The sequence below is a fragment of the Mucor velutinosus genome (assembly GCF_035048745.1).
Source record: "Mucor velutinosus strain NIH1002 chromosome Unknown tig00001544, whole genome shotgun sequence".
NCBI lineage: Eukaryota > Fungi > Mucoromycota > Mucoromycetes > Mucorales > Mucoraceae > Mucor > Mucor velutinosus.
This window is the reverse complement of record NW_027041908.1, coordinates 1,692,096-1,710,827: the sequence shown is the minus strand read 5'-3', so window position 1 is coordinate 1,710,827 and position 18,732 is coordinate 1,692,096. Positions and strand designations below refer to the sequence as shown.

Below are 18,732 nucleotides of genomic sequence, written 5' to 3'. Positions count from 1 at the left end.
ACTATAAAAACTGGATTCTCTGATGTCAAGTGGGTATACTCAACATCTTTGATCTCTTCTCATTGATCTCCATGTTATGCTTGTTCTCGAAGCTGCAATGCCATCTGTCAAATGCCAGCATAGTGAAGTACGACATCTCATCAGGAGAAATGAATCCTTCCTGCACACCTCAGTGTATGGTGAATGATCCTCCGGCTTCCAGGGCCATCATCATGATGAATACATCCTTACCTTTTAAGGACAATGGTAAGCTTGACATTGAAATGCACCATTTTAGTTTTATTTTTTTTTTACTGCGATTTATTACGTCGTTTTGAATTGAATTTTCGTTTCTCTCTTTCTTTTTTTTCCTTATACTTCCTCTTTATCATGCGTCTTTATGCTATTCCAATTGTAAAGAATCGTTGGGCCTACTACTGTCATTCCACCATCCCTTCCACGTCTCGTCTGACGAAAGCTGTGGACTGGTCCAGCAAGAAATGGGAGTTATTAGATAAAGCAGAGCCTGATAGTTGGAAGAAAAAGCTTTATATTCGTGGAAGCAACGTGATGAATCAGTTGGATTATCAAGAATGGTTCTTTAAGAGTGTGCCGGGCAAGGAGGATATTGAAAAGCCTTTGAATCAGGTAGGCAGTGATACAAGTCAACCGGCTGTGAAGGTGGATCTGACAAGAAGGATGCTTTGTAGGTCTTGGTGCATCATCCTTCGATCTTGGACGGATCTCAACTCGAATCAGAATTAAAGGCATTGCTGAACGAACGAATTCCGTATCACAAAAAGTACATGCGTTATTCTGCTTATTGGGTTCCCTTGGCGTGCACCTTTGTCGTCGTACCACTCATCCCCAATATACCACTTGCTTACAACTTGTTTCGTTTGTACAGCCATTACAAAGCTTGGAAAGGCGCAGAACATTTGGAGTCCTTGTCGAGTTATGGCAGTTTGAAGTACGTCAACGACATACACTTGGACATAACTTTTGATAAGAAATCACTCGTCAGTGCCGAGGACATTGTGTTTCCTTCTGAAATCCACGAAGCTTTCCAGAAATCACCCAACAAGCCTGATCTGGTGGCCATGGAGCAAGATATAGAAGGCGTTCTGAATTCAAACAATATCAAACAGCTGGTGGAGGAGTTGCAGGTGCCGGGATTGGAGATGGAATTGAATCGAGCTCGTTTGCAGATCCTTAAGGCCATTGCAACTGAACGCTTCAAACACGAAAAGACACATTAGAGTGCTTGGAAGGTTTAAATAGATTGTAAATAAAGGAATAATTTTTATTATTGTAGGGTGATTATAGTGGTGAGTGGAACTAGTTCTTCAAGTGTTGCATGATTTTATCCTTGTTGGCATTGAGGAATTGCACCAAAGTCTCGGGTGTTCTACCAAGCATGATTTCGATACAAGGAGTAACACTGGCAGATTTCTCGTTGCGATAATCAATGAATTCCAGAGCAACAGGATGAGAAAAGATGTTGGCTTGTATAAGTGCATTGTACATTTGGACGTCCGTGATTTGATGATAAGGCAGATCTTTACCGACAATCTTTGACAGGATAGCCGTGAATTGAGCAGGCGTGCAAACATCGCTGGTCATATTGTATACCGCATCTTTGTGCTTGTGGATATCCTCTTGCAGAATAACAGCAGCCAGAGCACCAATGTCATTGTTGGAAGCCCATCCTTGTTCAAAGTCCTTGGGCACATTGTTGAAAACACCTTGATTGACATGTCTGCTCATTTGTCCCAGCAAGTTGCCCATAAAGCGAGTAGGACGAAGAGTCACCAAATAGCCACGATTAGGAATATCAAACATGCCTGCTTCAGCGAGATAGCTCATTTGACCGATAGCAGTGGTTCTCCAGCCATGATCGATATAGGAGGATGAAATATCGACAATTTGCTTGACACCAGCAGCATAAGCATAAGTAGCAATAGTTTTCTTGACTTGAGCATAAGTAGACATATCAGAAGCGATGAGATAGAGACGAGTGTGTCCTTTGACAGCTTCTTTGATTGGACTCAAGTCCTCGAAATCACCTTGGACAACCTTGAGAAGATCGTTGTTAGCTTGAGGAAACATGGTGGCCACTTTGGAAGGATTGCGAGCATACACGGTGACAGGAACTTGATTGGCAAGGAGGTCTTGGACAGTCTTGGATCCAATCGTTCCAGTTGACCCAATGATGAAGATTCGTTCAGTGGTAGAAACAGTAGCTGTGTTAGTCATTTCGTTTTGATTTATGCTTTGGTTTGATCAAGTAAAGATGACAAGCCAACTATGGCTCTTTATATATGCTCACAACTGTTTACCGTAGCAGATGCACCATGAGTGATACAGCGATCATCCGCGCGCTATTTGTAATGCAATCTTGGAGTCATCAATGTTAAAATCAGAGCCGAGTGAGCATGCGCGGATCTTCGCCGGCGCAGATTCGTCTGGCACTTACGCAACGTGCCTAATTGAGAAGTAGATCTCAAGTGACACAGCGATGGTCCGCGCTGGCAGGTAGTAGGATTGGATAAGCAGCAAAATGCTCTGCCTGCTGCAAGTTTCCAAGCGTAGAGAGGCATTATTTCCGAACAATCAATCAGCAGCGATCAGGCTAAACAGGCTCTACCTTCATATCAAGCCTTGCGAGAGCATAAATCTATATCGTCGAGCCCGCAGAGCCATTCTCCAATGCTTGCTTTTCCTTTATAGCGAAAACTAAGGATGGACTTTATACATAGCAGATCTACATTATCATCTCAAAGACCAGCACGTTATATTTGATCGTTTGTGAAAAGAACACCATCATAATCGCTAATGGTTTCCACTTGTTATTGCCTGGTAGGTAAATAAACATGCATTCTCAAATATAATACAGCATGGGATATGGGATTGCTCGACAAAGGTGATTTACAGCAAGTGTTTATTTGTAAATAGCAGCATAAATTATCCAGGGCGAGAGGTAGATACAACCCGAGCATGATCCAGCAATAAGTTTGTCTTGGCCCCATAATAAATAGTTTCTAAATCGACTTCAAACTCGGGTATACGTTGATGTTCATCTTCTTCATCCTCTTCTTCTGCCAGCTTGTTGTTTCTTACAAAATCAACATGTGCTATAATCCTATCATACATGGTTTCAAGTCGAGTACGTAATCCACCATATCTGTTCTCTAGCACTTCCCAACCAAAGGGCTTGTATGTCTTCATCCACATGCTGCGATGGTATTTCCATAGCGCATCAACTTCCCCTCTCAGCAGCTTCAAGCGAGTATGTGCGATTGTCAATAGCTGGTCGTAGTCTTTCTTTTTGTATGCCCGGACACAGTGCTTGCGCAAATGGCATTTCAGTGATAATACTTTGGCTATTCTACGCGGTAGCTCCAGTCGATCATTGAAGGGGCATGAGGTTCTTTTCTCTGAGATGGCTTTGGACAAGTGGTCCTCAATGGCAGCGTAATGTGTTTCCAAGTCTTCATCGTTGTATTGCGGTGATAGAAAGCTCAATATGGGTTCTGCAAGCAGCCCTGGATGAGTATCTTTCACAGTTTGCAGCCACTCGACATTGCCCTTACCTTCCCACATAAGCCATTTGCTCATGTTATTCGCAAAGTTGGATCTGGATGTAATAGGCACGCCTTCAGGGGTATCATCAATCTACGCACGCTTAATATTGCAGCAACATGGTTCAACTCCACACATGCTTACCTTGGATGCTAGAACCCAATCGTCAAAGTTTGCTCCACAGATACCCTCTATAGTTTGTATACTTAGCAATAGGTAAGCTTTTGTGTATTCATGCGTACCAAAATTCCGCTTCAATGTCTGAATGTCAACTTCTTCCTGATCTGTGTATCCATGTTGAGCATAGTAAAACAAGGCAGGCAATGACGATAGGCTGCAATAAAAAAAAAGAATCAGTATACAATTCACCCGTAGCAAGTATAGACACACTACACATCGCACTCATTTCCTTCATCTCCCCATGTCGTAATGAATGTATTTCGTACACCATCGTCCTTGTTCTTGGCTGCTATTACGCTTGCTCTGATAGCCTGAAATGAAAAGGGCAATGCTGTCCAGAACCTACTCCAAGTCCACGCCGATGCTGTATTTACAAAATGAGCGCTATTGTATTGATGAATAACAGTTTGCCTTACTTGCAACCCAAGGATCTTGGCATCCCATTTGTCTGTGCTGCTGTATTTTTTGAGAGTAGATATCAGATGTCGTATGATAATAATCCCAAAAAATCAGCTTCATATTCTGAGGCATGTTTTCAATCAATTCTGGTGTAGCAGGATTGTTGGATTCGTCATAATACCCTTGCAAGGAGTTGTTTTTGATGGCTAAGGTCATAAAAGGTATAGTTAGTGCATTTTCTCATATGTCAGCATATCTCAGGGAATAATTACCCAAGCAAAATAGCACTATCAAATAGACACAAAGCTTAGTTCACACCCTAACTCAATCATCCTTGTAACTTACTATCAGACCATATCATAGGCTGGACATCGCTTCGAAGGCAAATTTCATTCACGCGTTGCAAGTGCTCGAGGAACAGCTGTGTAGAGTCTTTGTATCCAAACATTTGTCTATAACGACCTTCACCCACACCATGCGCTTCGTCCATTCCGATGTGAATTCGTTTGGACCGGAAGGGTCTAGTGGCTGTCTGTATCATTTTCTCGATGAAATCATACGTCGGCTCTGATTCCGCAAGTAAAACTTCGGTATTGTCTCTCAAATAGGCATACTGTTGCCATTGCAGTACCTGTCCCATGTGGCCTAATGTCTGAATACAGGGCATGACTTCAATGCCACTACAATATAGTCAGTTTCAATGTCCAATCAACGGTAACATTTGGCAGCTTACAGATCAAATGCATAATCGTCAATCATAGATAGCTCTCGTGTCGTGTATTTTCCTCGAAGATAGCCAAACATGGGCTCTCCGTCCATCTCATACGTATCCTCGGTATACAGCTGCAGCATGTTGAGCCCCATCAATGCCATGTTGTTGAGCAAAAAGTAGACCGTTTTTGGACGCAACACACCGCCACGACTGCAATCCACCATGACGCTATACGTTTGCAATATCAGCATATCTGTATTCTCAACGCATTGCTTGCTTTTACCCTTGAGTGTCGAATTGTGCCTTTTCAGAGAAATTGACCAGATCGCCATGAATGCCCGTCAAAATCATGAAATCCCTAGCACTTCCAAGCAATCTTCCCAGGGCTCTAAAAGCTAAATTTGGCATCATTTAGCCTCTTTAGATCCACACTAACAAAACAAAGCGCAATATTTACCGTCTATTTTTCTGTGAAATCGTACTTGGACTTCAAATTTATCGCCAGGAGCTACATCTCCGTAGTTGTTGTAGTTGCTAGCCGAGGTGTACTCCCCTTCACGTAATGATGGATCGTATATAAAACTGGTTGGCAATGGTTACTGGATGCGTAGGATTCACTAGGCCCTCTACTTACTTGACATGCCACTTGAACTCACTCGAATCGTCGTCCATTGCATCTTCACTGACCAAGTTTCCATGAGGGGCATGAGAAATTAGCTTTAGCAAGCCATCTTGAATCTCGACGGGTTGCTGTGAAGGACTGATCACAATCAGTACTGCGCTTTGCTCGGCATAGCTTTGTATCATCAAGTCGTCAGTAATCAAGTATTCCTCTGCCATGGCAATGACTCTAAGAATATTAAAAAAGTATGTATACAAACGAAAAGGAAATAAAGACTACAAAATCATGTTACATGCACATTTTATAGTAGGCGACGGAATTTCGCAGTTGAAAATCGAGTATCCAGCATTAATTAGGATTGAGTGCTGTTTCTATCCATCAATAAAAAAGGCCCTTCAGTTTGTATTTGTAGTATTTTTGTTTATGACAAAACAAAAAAGAAAAAATATCATACATTTATTCTAGTTTTTCTCTATAGTTTTTTTTTGTGGGATTAATTACTACTGTATATCATATCTAAGTGGGAAATGTCTACACATGATTTTGGAATAACGTCTATGTTTTGATAATTTAATCGACTTCCTCGATGCTAGGACCATCAGTCTCAGCAGTGGAACCAGCAGGGAAACCACCGGGAGCAGCGCCAGGCATACCACCGGGAGCAGCACCTTCAGCACCACCGTTGGCTTGGTAGAACTTCATCATGATGGGGTTAGCAACCTCCTCAAGTTCCTTTTGCTTGGACTCGTATTCCTCCTTGGAGGCTTCGTGGGATTCATCCAACCACTTGATGGCCTCATCAACGGCGTTCTTGAGAGTGGTCTTATCATCCTCAGCAAGAGCAGAGGCAACCTTCTCCTCTTGAAGGGTGTTACGAAGGTTGTAAGCATAAGACTCAAGACCGTTCTTGGCTTGGATACGGGCAGCAGCCTCCTCATCTTCAGCCTTGTACTTTTCAGCATCGTTGACCATACGCTCAATATCTTCCTTGGAGAGACGACCCTTGTCGTTGGTAATGGTAATCTTGTTGGACTTACCAGTGGTCTTATCGAGAGCAGAGACGTTCAAGATACCGTTGGCATCAACATCAAAAGTAACTTCGATTTGAGGAACACCACGAGGAGCAGGAGGAATACCGGAGAGCTCAAACTTACCGAGAATGTTGTTATCCTTGGTACGGGCACGCTCACCTTCAAAGACTTGAATAAGGACACCGGGTTGGTTATCAGCATAAGTAGAGAAGATTTCAGACTTCTTGGTTGGGACAGTAGTGTTACGCTTGATCAAAGCGGTCATGACACCACCAGCGGTCTCAATACCGAGAGAAAGAGGAGCAACATCCAAGAGAAGGAGATCTTGAGTCTTCTCAGAGGTATCACCAGAGAGAATGGCAGCTTGGACAGCAGCACCATAGGCAACAGCCTCATCAGGGTTGATGGACTTGTTGGGTTCCTTACCGTTGAAGAAGTCAGAAACCATCTTTTGGACCTTGGGAATACGAGTGGAACCACCAACGAGAACGATATCGTGGACGGAACCCTTATCGATCTTGGAATCACGGAGGACCTTCTCAACGGGATCCATGGTGTTACGGAAGAGATCTTGATTCAATTCCTCGAAACGAGCACGGGTCAAAGAAGTGTAGAAATCAACACCCTCGAAGAGAGAATCAATTTCGATGGTGGTTTGAGCAGCAGAAGACAAGGTACGCTTAGCACGCTCACAAGCAGTACGGAGACGACGAACAGCACGGGCGTTACCAGTGATATCCTTCTTGAACTTACGCTTGAATTCTTGCATGAAATGAGAAACGAGACGGTTATCGAAATCTTCACCACCCAAGTGAGTATCACCAGCAGTAGCCTTGACTTCAAAGATACCATCTTCAATGGTCAAGAGAGAGACATCAAAGGTACCTCCACCCAAATCGAAAATCAAGACGTTGCGCTCACCTTCGACCTTCTTGTCCAAACCATAGGCAATGGCAGCGGCAGTAGGCTCGTTGATGATACGTTGAACGTTCATACCGGAAATCAAACCAGCATCCTTGGTAGCTTGACGTTGACCTATCAAATGTAAGCGCCATAAGTATCACTCGTACTATGCAATTTCGCGCCCAAGCACACATAGATGAATGTGAAACTTACTATCGTTGAAGTAGGCAGGGACAGTGATGACAGCGTTCTTGACGGTGCCACCCAAATAGGCCTCAGCGGTTTCCTTCATCTTGACGAGGATCATGGCAGAGATTTCTTCGGGAGTGAAAGTCTTGGTCTCACCCTTGTATTCAACTTGAATGATGGGCTTTTGCTCCTTGTCAATGACCTTGAAAGGCCAGTGCTTCATATCAGCTTGGACTTCAGCATCAGCGAAACGACGACCGATCAAACGCTTGGCATCAAAGACAGTGTTGTAGGGGTTCATGGCAACTTGGTTCTTGGCGGCATCACCAATGAGACGCTCAGAGTCGGTGAAACCAACATAAGAGGGGGTGGTACGGTTACCTTGATCGTTAGCAATGATCTCGACACGATCGTTTTGCCAGACACCGACACAAGAATAGCTACAAAGAAAAGAGATGTGAGCTGATGCCTCGAGATACATACACGCGGGCGCGGTAGATGTTACTTACGTAGTACCCAAATCAATACCAACTTTAAGGATGTGTTTATTAGATCAATTGGACTTGTATGCTCTAACGGCTCGAGATAAACTTACCAGACTTTCCTTCAGACATTTTCAAATATACAAAAGATAGATGAAGAAGAGAAAGAAAAACTTTTGATCAGAAAAGTAGCAAAGTATAAAGTGCAAATCAAAAATTTTGTGACAAGTTTGGAAATCAAAAGAAAGTGGTAGAATTCCAATAGACTGTTTGGCTTTCTGACTGGGTGAAACAGGAGGAAACATGGTTCCTGATGTTCAATTTATTTGCGAGTCAACCAGATGCTGGATACAATGAAAGGTCTCGTGTCACTCAAGAGTATAAAGAAACTTGCATACCTGTTTGTTTGTTTGTTTGCTTGGATTCTGGTGCAGTATTTGCTCGGGACATAATCCAGGTACCGTTTTCATTTCAATGCATATCAACAACATTTGAAGTACATTTACTCGGTATGACGCTTGAACCATTGCTGGAGGAACAGCAGGGAGCATTAGAGCACGCCATGCTCGCTCACGAAACAAAATGAAGCAATGTTGATAGTACTCCTGGATGTATGCCCACTATACAAAATGTCATACAATGCTGCTTGTGCCTGAATGTGCCTTGATTTCAGAGATGGGGCGGCAGGCTACCAATGATTCCGAGTAATAGACACACACACATAAGGCACACAAACTGGGCCGTCATTGCAAACAAAACACATGTGATTTCGAAATGTACATTTGGCTTGGATATATATATATATATATATATATATATATAAAAGAGTTAAATATGGCTATAGCCGCCCAAAAACAACGAGAACATCACGAATACCATAAGGCGCCCAGTTGATACAATCGCTCCGCCTCCAGACAACATTTGTCTGTATATGCTGCTTACTATAAAATTCGGGCTTGACCGCTTAAAGCATTATGTATAAACAAAACGGCAGCAAATATTTTCTCATAGCAGTAATCATATGCAAGATAAGCGAATGTTCTCAAGTGGCGTTGATTGAACCACAATTGTCCAGCAATTCGAAAATACAAGTACCTAAACGACTTATTTAAGTACTGTATACTATCTATCCGATTCTTCAGATGAATTTAAGTCGTAGCAAAGCTCAAAAATCGAAAACAGTCGACACGCAACACAATATCCAAGCATTGTGTGCTATTATGCATGCTAAACCAGCAACAGGTTGAAAATGTGATGCCATAGAACGAGCTTAGACCGATTCTCATATCACCGCTGATTACCTGACTGAAAGATTGCGCTTTCTCCTTATAAATACGAGCCTGACCATCATTTCAGTCTATTGGTAACAAAGGCACGGTTATTCTCAACCTGAATTCTTGTGTTTGTCTGTATCTTTCTACAATTATAAGAAATGAGGGCATCGTACCACGTGTATCGCAAAACAGACAATTATCATTGATTTTTGTTCAGAAAGACGACCTGTGACAAATTGTTTACGAACAAATGACCTTTTCCAATAGAGAAAATGTAGTCAATGAACACAAATTCAGGCGTTTAAGGATGCTGATGTATCGGCGTTGATCGCACATTTTCAGTATCTGACAACACATCATCTATTTCACGTTTTGTTGTTGATAACAATGTGATGCAATGTCGTAGATACATGGACCAAATACTTCAAGAATTCCAGGACGTGCATCCCACTGAAATTGCCAATGCAATTCGACTGACGAGCAGATGCCAAATTACAATGCTCTGCGTATTTGATGCTATAATTATTCGTTTTGCACAGGTTTTATTGTCCAGTATTGTCCTACACAAGTCATCTAGTGGTACAAAATTACACAGTAGATCACTATTGGCTTTATAAAGCAATTATTTGTGTAATATGAATTATGATAAAAACAACAACAATAGAAATCTGTTACTGCTCTGATGCCATGTAACATTGGCAGCATATTCAATGTCGAAGCCTCACATCATGATGTCCTGATTTAGTATAAATAAGCCAAGTTTTCTCTCTGTCTTTATCTCTTTTTTTTTCTATTAATGCTACGCAATAAACATTCAGCTTAGCATCCGCACACATCTATTTACATATATCAATTACTATACATACACAACATACCATTTATACACACACAAATTAGAACAAGCATATAAAGAATGTCATCCGTTGATAATAAAGACCCCAACGATTTCACCACTGGAAGTGCACATCCGCATTACAGAAATATTCCTTTGGATCTCACTACCTCGCCATTAGAGAGATACTTTCAAGACATGTATTTGTCCGAGATAAATGAGCAAGAGCTTCTTACTGACACCACAACCGCAGCATCATCCGATGAGTCTCTCATGCATTATAGTAGAGCCCAGCCTATCTGGATACCAGGGGCATCAGATGCTTATAGATCTCGTCATAACAAAAGAAAGAAAAGAGTAGACAGTGCACCAACAACTTTTCCATACACTATGAATAACTTTGCTACGCTATTTGATACTGACTACACTAAAAGACAGCCCATGATTTCTGTTGCCCAAGCAACACAAAGCCAAAAGCAAGTTGCTCAAAGTAGAAAGTCTACTTTTACTGTGGGAAGTTTGATGGACAGACCACCTGCGCCCTGGCCAGCATCCTTTACTTTACCACATGATGGCAACAACCGCAAAACTCGGTCTTTACACCAGCAAGACAATGACAGTGCAAGTGATTCCATAGAAAGCGGTGACATTTTGTTTGACTGCGAGAGCGACACAGAAGACACTATATAGCATTCTTTCTTACAAACAACATTATTGTAAATACATGTTTATTTATGGTAATATTACCTACTACTTTATATCCTCAACCCTTTCTTTTCCTTGAAATAAAAACTTATGCTATTCATCTCAATGGTTACAAAAAGTCATTGAAAATGACGGTATACTGATGTATTGAGGGCTATTTCAATTATCAGATTACTGCTGACAAGTGGCACCATACGTCGAGCAGAAGGTACATTACAAATGTGTGTTGTATGATGCGAATGAGCTCATTTTTGTCATTGAAATCTTGTTTAAATGATACAAAGTGACCTGATGACACCATAACATGCCAGGAATTAATAATAGATAGGTTGTCAATTCGAATACAATCGAGGAACCCAATTGCTTGGCTCGATGGTGCACAGTGTACAACTTGACATTATACAAATGATAAAATTATAGATTTATGATTATACACTCATGCAAAAGATATGCAGTATGTCTGTATGGACCGTTTTTTCAATTGAGATCATTTTAAATTGAAGCAAATGACACGCTGCATGTTACTAAATGTGAACTCATTGTCTTTTTGGACGATATGATACCATGATTGTTACTTAATTGATAAAAATATGTTTAAATTTGTGTCATCATTTGTGGAAACACTCTGTTTTCGCAAGTTTAATACCTGAAAAGCCTTGCATTTTCATATCTTTATTTTAATATTCCCAGTTGCACATCTTCTGGACAACCTGTTTACCAAGAATACTGAAATCTATTTACTGCCTCTATGACATAAGTATTATGTATTTTAATCACACGTTGAGCTGATCATGCACTCTTCGATGTCTGTAATAGTAACACCTGTTTATGTTGGGATATTAATAAATCGATAAATTGGGCCTGCAAATTATTCTATCGCGATATTTGGCAAAAGCTTCGGATATCAGCTTAGTAAAGTCTGCAAACCAGATATGCCCACTTGATTTCGTAGCATTGTTTTGACGAAAATGGATGCTATGATCACATTTTCCTATTGATTCACTTTGTTCATTACATAAGCCAGCATAGGCTAAAGCCTTTGTCATGGTCAATCCAAAATTGAAAATGAGATGAGTGACAACCTCTCGAGGTAACTTCGATTGATAGTATGTTGGCCTCATCATAATACGTGAATGCTTTATGAACACAGTTTGGCTCATAGTCACCAGACTACGTATTTCTTTCTTGCACAGTGACATTTGGATTGCGGTCACCAGTTGTATACATGCCAACCTAAAGACATATCCTGTTGCCCATAAATTGTCATCCGTTGCATTTGGTTTGGTGTTGTATTCACACATATAACTGTTCCTGAATCACAATATCGTAGTTTGAATTCAATAATAAATTATGCACAACATATGGAGCATATGTAAATATACTGTATCAACAAGTAAACGATAACCATGATATTCACATAAGCTAAGTTTCAGTAAGCTATTATTTATATGTAAAAATATAGCAGATAAGGAATGTAAGTAATTAACGTTGCCAAGAGCAACTTAAGATATTTAAATTAGACTGATCATCTATATCTGAAATAACTACCATTTAGCATGAGAATTGACACTAAAACTTAGCATGAGAACACCATTCTAGACGGGTGCGTAAGCAATCCATAAATCATACATATAAATTGCAGTAGACTTTCACTCCTCCCTTTCCTCTTCATCTGATTCTTACTGAATAAACCTACATCCATTCTCACGTACGTACCAGATAATACTAACAGCGTTTGGTTTGCTTAAATCAGATTGCTGTAAGGGATAAATGTACCTTATAATTAATGCTTACAACAAGGTTGATATGTGGTCAGTTATTACGCACGGCCAATATGATGTACTACAGAAATAATAGTAGGCGAAAGTCTCATAAAATGTAATGCCCATCCAACACAAACCAAATGCAAAAATCAGTCATAATAAGTAAATTATAAATTCCCCACGTAAAATAAATTTTTAAAAAGAAAACTCCTCATATTAAACTTTTTAATGAATGCTAAATCAAATGATTGAACCTTATCTTACTTTTAAATAAGGAAGAATTTAAATTATATCTATTTAGATAACCTTTTATTACAAACACAAAGTTATAATACATGACATCAATCTGAAATCAACTAGTTGTAACCCTTTGCTACTTCAACCTCTGAGCCAATCAGATTGCTTGAAAACTCCGCTGACCTAAAAAAAAATTTGCGAGGGTTCCCCCCTGTTTTGGTGTGAGGCAAAATTTTAAGCGCCGCTATATATAGCAATATAGCCGTTGCTATCATCAAACTTCCCCCAGGTGCTAGAGTATGCCTTACTTACACCACCTAGCTTTAGATTCTGGCATTGAGGCTCTCAATCATCACTAAAGTAAGTAGTGATAATCAAGTGGAGGCAGCCTATCTACCTCCTAGCTTCGGATAAAGTCTTGTTGAGCTTCAGGGATAGGCACATCCACACAACGAAAAAAAAAGGTATGCTTCAAAGAAACATAATCAAAGGAACAAATGAACATAACACTACAAGAGTATAGTAGTATGTAGATAAAAAAAAAGAGACACTTACACGAAGCGAGTCAAAGAAGAGCATAACAAATACAACATCAAAGATGTTTAAAAAAGCTCGTTGTTGTTGCAATAAAAATGCAACCATGAGCAACGCGCATGGTAGTAATAGTCGAATGTAAAGCAACATGATGACACAAATACGCACAGCTGCAAAAGCAACAGTGGCATTATAAGTTCGCGATACAACATAATGACTAATATTGTTTCATGTAAAGCTACAGAGGAAACACTACCAACAAAAGAAAAAAAGAAGAAAAAGTCGCAACAAGGCAAACGTCATGAATGCATTATCACAAGAAAGGAAGCAAGGATATAAGCGTTCAAAGAAGTTTCATATCATTGCGACCAGAAGAAAGAAGATACTTACCACGTACCACAGCCACAGATAGACCAGAAGAGTATAGGCAATCATTGGAGACAGACCAGAGGATAATCATGCACCAAATACAGTAGACCAGAAAAGACCATATTAGCAGCAGAAGCAGCAGCAGCAACACCAGCATCATAGAAAAACTAAAGAATGAACGCCATCAGCAGAGAGTAGACAAAGACAAAAGAAGCTACTTACCTCTTATCACCATCACAGGTAGGCCATAAGAGTATACTCAATCACCAGATATAAACCAGAGAATGAGCATGCACCAAAGAGAGTAGACCAGGAAAGACCATATTAGCAGCAGCGGCAGCAACACCAGCACAATAGAAAAACCAGAGAACGAACGCCACCAGCAGAGACCAAACAAATACCAAAGAAGCAACCGCCAGACATGATAAACCAAAGCCGCAGGCAGCAGAGATACCAAAGAAGTAATGGCAGCAGTACCCACGTCAAATAAGCAAAAAAACTATCAAAACCTAATAAACAAATTCAATTAGTGTTAATTCTACGCCTTTCAATGCTCGTTATCGAATAGTACCTAATATATTCTACGTTAAAAAAGAGGCGCCAAGTCTTTCTCAAAGTACAATAATACAGCGTTATCAGAAGCTAGAGTGGTATTATCAATGAAACGGTTTCCAAAACCTCCATGGTTTGATACTAAACGCGTTTTGCAAAAAGGGAAAAAAAACGAGTGTATGGGAAAATGAGAGGGCGCTCTATCCGACGTCACGACCAGTAGATTTGGTATCAGTCTTCTGTCGTAGCAGCTGTAACTGCGGCAATTTAATTTGAAACTGTGCAGTGGTTATTTTCGTGCTCAAATTTGACTTAATCTCACATCCTTTTAACGTTTTTGTTAAATATGACTATGAAAACTGTCGTTATCACACCCAACTTTTTAATACATCTCTAGAGAACTAAAGAAGCCGCATCAAACGGTGCTGATCACTTTCAGCTTTCAGACCAAAAATAATGAGCAATTTCCAAAAATATGAAAACAGGTTTTCTGTGATTATGTCAAAATTTAGCATTTGCAAGTCTCATAGAAAGAGTTTCCAATGTTGCATTTCATTTTTACGATCAATTTGATCTAATATGTATCATAGAAAAAGTCTTCATTTTTAAGGTGAAAAACGCGATCATTTAATATTCAAGAATCTTCCCTTGCTAATACTCATAGAAAAACGATGGTTTTCATGAATTTGCGACGACCCGAAAAATATTGAGATAAAGCATCAGTAAGTAAAGCGCAGCCAAGAGGAGGTGTGTGGTGCTATTCCAAGCACTCAAAACGCTTTGTGGCATGAGTTATTCGTGCTTGAAAATGGCTAGATTTGAACAGAATTCAACCTAAAACGACGGCGTAATGGGTTGCGTTGACAAAGAAGTAAATAAACTAATGCTTTTTCTGATGTATCTGATGTTCTACATCTGTGGTGTAATGAAATAGCCACCCAAATGCAACTTGATTGATAACCATAATTCATCAAATAGCACTCATTCAAATTCATGCTATTTGGATCTTTTAATAAAAGCACTTAAATGTACATCAACAACCATATAAACATACTAAAAAAAAAGTAAAGATGCATACTTATCTTGTACATCTTGTGAATGGATCACTCTTGATCACAGTGTATTCCATCACACTCATAGTGATGGTCGTAATAAGGGAAGTTATCTTTGCTGTACGAATAAAATAAAACCAATAAAAAGCATATTCAAGTATGACAACTATTATGCCCTGATTCCATAGTTGCACAATGCCCTACATAATGGGCTCTACACTCTAATAACAAACATCACACCTTAAACTGTCAAGGTCACATTAAATCATGCTATGACGATAGCTCATCTAAGCCCATCAAGGTTAGTCAAATCGAACCTTATGGCCAATGCTTTCACATTGATTACCACTTTAAATCAAACATCAATAACATTTGCCAGATATCGCAATAATAGCAACACCTATTGCTCTCTATCATCACTAATTCTACAAGCTAGTTGCAAATGTATAAATACTCTTTTTTTTACTCAATTCCAGGATCTACAGTTCATTTTATACACAAATAAAATGCAGTTGATTTCTATTTTACTAAAACCCAGTTATTTCCATCTTGATTTTCTGTGGTTGAGGAAATCTATGATATATTAGAATGGAGCAGATCATTCCTCTATTATGGCATTGTGTTTGTAATAAACGGATAATATCAAAATAGATACAATTTAAATCCTTCTTTATTTATGAGTATGGTAATAAGGAGCAATCATTTGATCTTGCCTCCATTAAGCACTTTTATTTGAGGTGTATCATCTAAATTTATTATGTGGGGAAAGTTATACAGTATAGCAGGTATTATAGCAGTATACTACCAAATACGAGGCCCTCCCAGTAGTACCAAATGCCTCGCCAACCATGCGTCAATTAGCATTAATAACTTCCAGCCTGTTTCAACTTCATGGCTTGCTATCCTTTACCTCATTTTATTGACTTTAGATGTGCAAAGTACTTCTAGTTTCGAAGTTTGGGCCAACTGAAATCAAGTTATAAAGTATTGATGCTAAATCTCTGAAAATACCATGTTTTCCAAACAAAATTCTGTGTGGTAAACGATAGTGTATTTGGATTTTAGATTGTATGGTGGGTTGTTGTACTGAAACAGATAATTTTCAAAATAAGACAACTTAGAGCAAAGACTTATATAAGTACAGAATCTTTGAAGGCTGTTAATCACGTGCGATTACAAGCGCAAGATATATGGATTAAATATTTGAAAACGTTGCAGTGAAAACCTCTTGGTTAAATCTTCCCTAGTTGTGGTTTGGTAAAGGGCCTAAAATGTACTGCGCAGCATCTTACCAAAAGAGGGGAAAAGTTTTTTCACACCTTATGTTAGTGCCAGAGACTTCATATCAGAAACATTATATGCTCAATTTGAGGGATCGCTAAAACATGAACGGGTATTCCGTCGTTATATCTACATTGATTATCAAATGATCAAGCGTAAAGTATAAGCTAACCAATGTTATAAAAAAGCCTGTGGTTGGGCACTCTTACCTGTACAGCTGCCGACTCAACCAAGCTTTTTTTCTATTATGCTGCACACAGTTCAAGTATGCATCCTATGTTACATCTACTTTCTCCTCAAGCCACTTTCACAGTATAGCGACTTAGATGATGCTTGTTGTATCACATCACATTCATGCTTACAAGCCCAGTGAGCTGTATGTGTATGGATGCCTCAGGAACTACAACAGATTCAACCTTCCCTGTGTCAAGATGTCGAAATCCACCTACGACATATGAAACTTATCGACCAATAATATGATCTCTCAACTAACAACTCCAACAATCAATATGGCCCTAGTGGCCTGCTATTTATATACCACCTCAACGTAGTAGTAGCCATTGACCCGGGATCTATCATATTTAAACTACTGGTTGGATGTCTTGTCATAAAGGGGTTCTTTGCTTTTGCTTTAAATACAGTTGACGACTGATTATTTCAGCGACATTGTTAATAGGAATTCATCAGCGAAGCGAGTATGCAAAACTATAGTATTTAAACAGCTTTTCATTTCAACTATTAATGAGCTTACCAATTAACATAGCGTGTCAAACTTTGCATGAATTAGTTTTATTAAAATCAATATGCCGCCTCTTCGAATTAGAAGTTGCACAGGCTCCAGAACTGCCCTTCTAGAAGATTTTCGCTTAGAAAAATGTGATTTATGCTGTTTAATTAAAAGCTATAAAGCAAAATCATAACCAAATTTGACAGCTTTCAATCTTTCATATATTGGCATGCAGACTTTTCTGAGCCACCGAAATGACGCTAAATAATTGTACTTGAGTAGAAATAACTTTCTGACATCTTTGCTCAACTTTTTGGGACCAAAAAAATCATGGCCAAAAATTGACCAAATACCATGAGGTACCCCTCATGGTTTTCGTCAAAAATTAAACGATCGCATTTCTCACCTTGAAAATGAAGACTTTTACTATGGTATATAATGGATCAAAATGTTTCTCTTGGTCCAAAGCGACCTGTGAAACTACTTTAATGAGGCCATCATATGCCAAAACTGGCTATTTTCACTGAAAACCTCATTTCATATTCTATCAAATTACTCAGTAATTTTATTCAAAACACCTATTACAATTAGCACCATTGGAAGCGCCTTGAAAAGTACCTCAAGAATGTAATAGGAAACATATTTTTTTTTTGTAGGGGAATCGAGCTCCAGGTTTTATTTAAAGTCCTTTAGATGTCATACTGAGGGATAGAAAAGACTGTTGGTGGACCCAATGTCTGCAATGAAGGGGAATAAGGTATATTTTGAAACTAAGTTGGGAAGGAAATCTACTACTAATAAGGTGCAACACGTAGGTAATAGAAAACATTTTTTTTTTTTTTTTGTAGGGGAGTCGAGCTCCAGGTTTTATTTAAAGTCCTTTAAATGTCATACTGAGGGATAGAAAAGACTGTTGGTGGACCCAATGTCTGCAAAGAAGGGGAATAAGAAATTTTGAATTAAGTTGGGAAAGAAATCTACTACTAATAAGGTGCGAAACCTAGAGCCAATGCAATCTTGCGGAAATCGTCAAAAATAGATAATGGATAAGAATACAAAACACCAAACGAGGACATCAGTACTACGTCAAAAAATCAGACAACTTGCGTTCACCAGGATTTGAACCGGGATCCTCCCGTTGGCATACGGGAGTTCTATAGGTAATAGAAAACATATTTTTTTTTTTTTTTGTAGGGGAGTCGAGCTCCAGGTTTTATTTAAAGTCCTTTAAATGTCATACTGAGGGATAGAAAAGACTGTTGGTGGACCCAATGTCTGCAAAGAAGGGGAATAAGAAATTTTGAACTAAGTTGGGAAAGAAATCTAC

At 39.4% G+C, this 18,732-nt stretch overlaps 5 protein-coding genes across 5 annotated transcripts; 2 read left to right on the top strand and 3 right to left on the bottom strand.

Annotated features, from left to right (window-relative positions):
- Positions 1 to 369: 369 nt before the first annotated feature.
- On the top strand, positions 370 to 1,238 carry ATC70_005864 (uncharacterized protein; the record flags this gene model as incomplete). Its single annotated transcript, XM_064825147.1, has 2 exons — positions 370 to 627; positions 690 to 1,238. The coding sequence occupies 2 exons, from the start codon at positions 370 to 372 to the stop codon at positions 1,236 to 1,238; spliced, it is 807 nt and encodes a 268-aa protein (XP_064680524.1).
- Positions 1,239 to 1,317: 79 nt separating this feature from the next.
- ATC70_005863 (uncharacterized protein) lies at positions 1,318 to 2,235 on the bottom strand (the record flags this gene model as incomplete). Its single annotated transcript, XM_064825146.1, has 1 exon — positions 1,318 to 2,235. One exon carries the CDS (start codon positions 2,233 to 2,235, stop codon positions 1,318 to 1,320), a length of 918 nt encoding a protein of 305 aa, XP_064680523.1.
- Positions 2,236 to 2,943: 708 nt separating this feature from the next.
- ATC70_005862 (uncharacterized protein) lies at positions 2,944 to 5,692 on the bottom strand (the record flags this gene model as incomplete). The annotated part of the gene is made up of 12 exons (XM_064825145.1): positions 2,944 to 3,512; positions 3,573 to 3,654; positions 3,706 to 3,752; positions 3,804 to 3,895; positions 3,952 to 4,105; positions 4,158 to 4,346; positions 4,413 to 4,427; positions 4,486 to 4,820; positions 4,874 to 5,080; positions 5,136 to 5,247; positions 5,310 to 5,434; positions 5,487 to 5,692. 12 exons carry the CDS (start codon positions 5,690 to 5,692, stop codon positions 2,944 to 2,946), a joined length of 2,133 nt encoding a protein of 710 aa, XP_064680522.1.
- A 352-nt stretch (positions 5,693 to 6,044) lies between these two features.
- On the bottom strand, positions 6,045 to 8,211 carry GOT1 (Golgi Transport; the record flags this gene model as incomplete). The annotated part of the gene is made up of 4 exons (XM_064825144.1): positions 6,045 to 7,540; positions 7,622 to 8,037; positions 8,107 to 8,128; positions 8,193 to 8,211. 4 exons carry the CDS (start codon positions 8,209 to 8,211, stop codon positions 6,045 to 6,047), a joined length of 1,953 nt encoding a protein of 650 aa, XP_064680521.1.
- A 2,055-nt stretch (positions 8,212 to 10,266) lies between these two features.
- ATC70_005860 (uncharacterized protein) lies at positions 10,267 to 10,875 on the top strand (the record flags this gene model as incomplete). Its single annotated transcript, XM_064825143.1, has 1 exon — positions 10,267 to 10,875. The coding sequence occupies one exon, from the start codon at positions 10,267 to 10,269 to the stop codon at positions 10,873 to 10,875; it is 609 nt and encodes a 202-aa protein (XP_064680520.1).
- Between the last annotated feature and the right edge of the window lie 7,857 nt (positions 10,876 to 18,732).